This window comes from Alosa pseudoharengus, unplaced genomic scaffold, assembly GCF_046254945.1.
Source record: "Alosa pseudoharengus isolate Yale_2024_CS ecotype anadromous, Long Island Sound unplaced genomic scaffold, YU_APseudo_1.1 YU_APseudo_1.1_scf_12, whole genome shotgun sequence".
Taxonomy (NCBI): domain Eukaryota; kingdom Metazoa; phylum Chordata; class Actinopteri; order Clupeiformes; family Clupeidae; genus Alosa; species Alosa pseudoharengus.
This window is the reverse complement of record NW_027468587.1, coordinates 40180056-40186055: the sequence shown is the minus strand read 5'-3', so window position 1 is coordinate 40186055 and position 6000 is coordinate 40180056. Positions and strand designations below refer to the sequence as shown.

At 42.9% G+C, this 6000-nt stretch overlaps 1 protein-coding gene across 1 annotated transcript in view; it reads left to right on the top strand.

Annotated features, from left to right (window-relative positions):
• Positions 1–3233: 3233 nt before the first annotated feature.
• The window catches only part of ankmy2a (ankyrin repeat and MYND domain containing 2a), a 203303-nt gene continuing 200536 nt past the window's right edge, over positions 3234–6000 (top strand). The window contains exon 1 of the mRNA XM_076281231.1: positions 3234–3432. Coding sequence (XP_076137346.1) covers positions 3366–3432 — 67 coding nt within the window. The 5' untranslated portion in view covers positions 3234–3365. The remainder of the gene's footprint in view (positions 3433–6000) is intronic.

Below are 6000 nucleotides of genomic sequence, written 5' to 3'. Positions count from 1 at the left end.
CCCTGATTACAATTGGTCTAGGCTACGTACTTAATATAATCACAGAAATGTGTGTGCAATGTGCATGCCCATTCTTTATTCATCTCCCTTCTAAATGTATGTATTTGTTTACGAATACAAGAAATGATCACAGCCAAAATACTACCTTTATTGTTTTTGTAGATAAGGCAATTACATGTGTATTTATGCAGGGTACAAAATAGGCTTAGTTAGGCCTATTTATGACATTATTTATTTATCCATTAATTCATGCTCAACATTTATTCATCTTCGACTCAAAGACATTCATGGCTAATGTCAAACACTTTGTGACACAATGCTATCCTTAACTTTCACCAGCAGAGGTCCTCATATAGTTCTGAAGCTTCGAGTACTGAACCTTTTTTTCGATACAATTGGATTGAAAGCTTCACTGGTTCAGAAAGCTTCAGTTCGCCATCACTACAACTTACTAGCCCGGTTGAAACCAGACCCTCACAACTTACCTCAACTCAACTGATATACATAACGTATTTTTCGAAACACCCAACATTTAAATTCAACATTTCTCCTAATATACTTACATTTATAAACATCGGCAGAAGTAGCTGCCGTGACCTCCATCATGTCAGCCATTTTGTCCGATTTGATTTTCCCGGCGGCTCGTCTTCTTCTACGGTTATCGGGCTCCCGCTGAATTGTGGGATAGCGTAGTGACCATCCATTGTATACTGTGGAGGTAGTAGGCCATCCGGGTACTTTTCGCCTACTAGTCGATGTCTACTAAGAATTCGGACGTACTACTACTGTGGTCTACTGCGTCTCGCCTACTGTACAGTACGCTGATGCACCCATAGTGTGGTTCAAAACGCCCATGTCACGTGACCATGGCTAAGTGAGGCTTTGTGGTGTTTCAATTTGGTTTGGACAGGTGGCACACTTACCGCGCGAGCCAATTACCCGAGTAAACACCTGTTTGATCTAAATTACAAAGTCCCAGAATGCAACACATCCTATCTTTGTGTTTTTTTTGTGAGGAGAGAGATTTTGAGAGATATAGCGACATATAGCGATTGATAGTGCATTCTTGTGATTGATAGGTTAGTGATATAGATTAATTGACACGCTAGAGACCGACAGTGAGCGATTGTTTAGATAGATATACCGGTAGTCTAGACCCTTTGAAATACTGGCAGGAGAGGAGAGTGGTTTATCCAAACCTAAGTGTGATGGCAAAAAAATATTTGTGCATGCCAGCAACAAGTGTGCCTTGTGAAATATTTTTTTCCAAGGCTGGGGAGGTTTATTCAAAAACAAGAAACAGATTAAATGCCAAGACGGCAGAACAACTGTTATTCCTAAATAAAAATGTATGTTGACATACAAAAAATGTTGAACCTGATTAGTCTAACCTGCTTCATTCATGTATCCTTTATTTCCCTACAACATGTTCCCAAAAAAAACCCTGGTCCATAAGCATAGCCTACATTTTAAAACCATTGTAGCATTTTCCTCTCCAGCATATTCCAAAGGATAATGTACTATGAAACTGAAATAACAAAACATCTTTAACTGGCAGATATAAAAATGTTCTAGTTACTGAAGGCATATACTAGTCTGAACTTTTTAAGCACCAGCAGGGAGTCGAACACCGGCCGCTCCGGACGAATGCAAGTGTGTTAACCACTGAACCACGTGGCTGTGGACTTAATCATGCGTTCCATGTTGGCTATATTCTTCGTCTGGAGCAGTTGTGTTTCACGGTCAAAATGTGATGTTAGCAAAACTGGGCACTAGATGTCACCATGGAGTTACGTGTGTCGGATTGTTTCGAAGCCTCGACACAATTCCGGCGCAATTGCTTCGAACGTTTCGTTGTTTCACAAAGCCTCGTTCTGCCCATCCCTACTGCCTCCCTCTCGCCGCCAGCAATTTTAAACTGTGTGACATAATACAAAAAAACATGGCTGACTTGGATGTGGGCTGGGCTTGATGTCAAGCCCCGCCTTCCCGCAGGCTGCAGCGAGATGCTCCTCGGTGTCCTTCGCGCGAGTGAGGTTGTAGGCTACTATTTGCCTGCGAACGTGCGTGCGTGCGTGCGTGCGTGTGTCCGTCCATGCGGGGAGGGAGGGGGTGCCCATTCCGATTTTGTGCCCAGGGCCCGTGGTCATGTTAATCCGGCCATGTGCGCACAGATCTGCATGAAGACGAACACGCCTATTCTTTCACACAAACTCGCGTCACAGACCTACGTCACATACTGAGGTGCAAACAATCAGAGTTTTGGTTGATTTGACCATCAGTTAACTTCGAAACTGATTTTTCCGAAACGTCAATGGGACAAATGAATGGGAATCTTACTTCCAGCACCTAACCGCATTTTGGCTTGTGGGCGGGACTGTGCAGCCCTATTATGTTTATGTGAAAGAATACACCAGAGCTAGCCTAGAAATCTAGACGCGCCCCTAGCGGCAGCAGGGCTAGTCTAGCAACTCTCAGTTGGCTTGTGAGCTCCAGAAATCGAAACTTAATTAGGCCATTGAAATCGTGTATAGCAGTGTTTCTCAAAGTGTGGTCCGGGGACCACTGGTGGTCCGCAAGCTATCCCAAGTGGTCCGCGAGCAGACGTGCTAAAATATAATATAGATGAGTTGTTTGCAATATTGAACCAACTTGTATGTAAATCCAAACAGTTCTGCAACACTGTCTATGTAAGCTACGCCAGTTTAAATCGTATGAATCTTCTGACACAATAAGCAAGGTGCAAAGACAATATAAGCAAGGTTGTTCAGTGAGTAGACCAATAGTTGAAGTAGGTCTACTGTTGTTTTTTAGCTAGGTGGTCCGTGAGATATTTTTTTAATTGGTTAAGTGGTCCTTGGTCTGAAAAAGTTTGAGAAACACTGGTGTATAGAGTCGTTTGGTGGGCTTAACATAATGATTGATGGCAGAGTTGCAACGGTTTGGCTTGAATTCCCTGCTACTTGAAAACAAATATCCTATTGCGTCCTATTGCGTGCAGAGGCTACACCAGAGCCCTAAGCCAGCCAGTAATTCTTGACCTGTCAGCACCACAACGTTAGGCTACTTATATCACCTTAAAATACGGAATATTTTACGGGAAAATACTAAAACGATTTGATAACGATAACAACGTTTTGATGAACCGCGAACTTCGAATCTGTCTTCCAGCTTCAGACAGGACTTTTATTTTGACAAACTGAATTTCGGAAGTAGTTGTAGGGGAAGTCGGGGTTACTGATGGATTACAGCAACCCATGCTGCAGCAACCACTGATCAACTCAATTTGATAACATCAATGCTCTGTTAACTGTTAACATTTCTCGTCAGACACATCAAGCGAGAGTACAACAGCTGCAAGTGAAATGTCTGCTCCAGCAAAGGGGGACCTCAGGGGCGCGGAGAGGGAATTGTTACTGGTTATTGCTGCAGGTAACGTTAACGTTAACTTCAGCTATGAGAAACGGACAGGGACTGGACAAGACATGGCTTCTGTATGTGTTGTGTGCAGTTTACGTTATGTCTGACATAAAACTTAAAGTAGGCTTAACCAAGTTAATTCATAAAGTCGAGTTGGGATACAACATTATTCGGAGCAGGATTGTTCTATGTATCCTACAGGCAAGGTAGTAGCGACATTTTGCTAAATAGTCTAACCTTACGTTAGCTGCTTAGCTGCTACCTTTCAGTCGTCTTGTATGATGAGCTTAAAGGAACACGCCACCCAAAATCAGTAGTGATATATGTTCTTACCGTAACTTTCACGAGTTGAGTCGTACCTCTCCCGCGTCGGTAGGTGCACTCAAACGCGCTGTCGCGCGGCGCGAATGTGTTAGCATGTTGCTATGCTAGCGGGCTCTGCCGTGGCCGTAGAGAGAGGCACACAGCAGTATTCAAACACCTCCACGTTTTACCTACTTAAATACAGTTGCACGAGTAGTTGATGAAAAATGTTAGGGCACACAACATGAAACGTGACGATTTTCCAAGCGAATAAACATGAGAACTACAATGTGTGGCGCAATAGCACTTGGGAGTACTTCGACCTAGCGTGGTAATATTATTAACACCTAATTGTAGATCCTATCCACCACAGAGTTTAGAATCCATGCTGGATCGACTCTCAGCCTCTCCCTCCCCTCTGAGCGAGAGAGGCACACACACTAGAGATGCGCTGATGGGCTATTATTTCAACCATAACTGCATAGCAAAACTTATCATCCATCAGCCATCCATCAGCACTAAAGTTTGTTGACCAATTTTCAAAACTGCACCCGCCATCCGCTGGTTGTTTTAATGTAGGCTATATGGGTGATGCAGCGCTGCTGACGTGAGGCTAGAAAGCCCTTGCCTGTTCTAGAAAGACTGATCTAATGCAGCAAATATATTAAAAGGCAAAAGTCGTACATTGGCTAGGCCTATCCCCAGAATATCAGCAGCAAACTCAGTCTCTGTCGCGCAAAACAGTCTCCAAATAAAACGCACATCGGCCTGTTGCCTATTCTGCCAGCTTGTGACAATATATCGTCCAAAATGCTTGATTGCATTGCATTCTCCACATTTTTAGCTACATTTTCATGTACCACATCAGCATTTTTGTTCAGTGAATCTTTTGTAAATTGCTTTACAATTACCGTCGGGCCCTTGTCAGCAGACTTCGGCTTGCCTCTTGCCATATTCACTCCTTGTCTTCCGATGTCATTTCTGAGTCATCTACAGATGTTCACCTCCCTAAATAGAACCAACTTCAACCTGTGTTATATCCTAGATGAGACTGCCTGGGTTATTTTGCTTAGATATTAGCCTATATATAAAACACATAATTGTAGCCTACCATTCAGGGAATAGGCATTTAAAAGAGAGACAGAGAGTGATATGACTAAGAAATGACATCGGGCGATGCCAGTGCGAGATGTTCAGAACGTAAGAGCTAAAACTTCTACAAACTCACTAACATCCACAGCGGAAAAAGAAGGTAAGAAAAATAGTCGGAAAACTTAGATGTGTAAGGCAAGCAAGCAAGTTTGGCGGTTGTTACTAAAAACGTGAACATGCACGTTGCATTGTTGTGCAGTGGACTTTCAGAATGAATGGAGTCGGAGTTTCTTTAATATCGAGGCGTCATATTTGTCCGATGGCCTGCTAGGCTATAAAATGAATTGCGATGTCAGTCTGAAAAAGACGTGCTCGTGCAGTCAAAATGAATGGGAGTCTTCAGAACAGGCTTGTCAGTCAACCTGACATAACAGTGTGTAAAGTAGCCTATAATGTGAATGACTTTTTTTTTTATCAAGGATTTCTTTCTTTTTGCAAAAAATAAAGTAGCCTACAATAGGCATTAATTAGTAGGCCAGGAGCATGCTGAAATTATGTGGCAAATTGCGTTTTTTATTACAATGATAAAATTGTAAAAGGACGTGACCGAAGCTGAGGCAAGCCAGGCAATAGGCCTATAGGCCCGACGGTAATTGTAAAGCAATTTACAAAAGATTCACTGAACAAAAATGCTGATGTGGTACATGAAAATGTAGCTAAAAATGTGGAGAATGCAATGCAATCAAGCATTTTGGACGATATATTGTCACAAGCTGGCAGAATAGGCAACAGGCCGATGTGCGTTTTATTTGGAGACTGTTTTGCGCGACAGAGACTGAGTTTGCTGCTGATATTCTGGGGATAGGCCTAGCTAATGTACGACTTTTGCCTTTTAATATATTTGCTGCATTAGATCAGTCTTTCTAGAACAGGCAAGGGCTTTCTAGCCTCACGTCAGCAGCGCTGCATCACCCATATAGCCTACATTAAAACAACCAGCGGATGGCGGGTGCAGTTTTGAAAATTGGTCAACAAACTTTAGTGCTGATGGATGGCTGATGGATGATACATTTTGCTATGCAGTTATGGTTGAAATAATAGCTCATCAGCGCATCTCTAGTGTGTGTGCCTGTCTCGCTCAGAGGGGAGGGAGAGGCTGAGGGTCGATCCAGCATGGATTCTAAA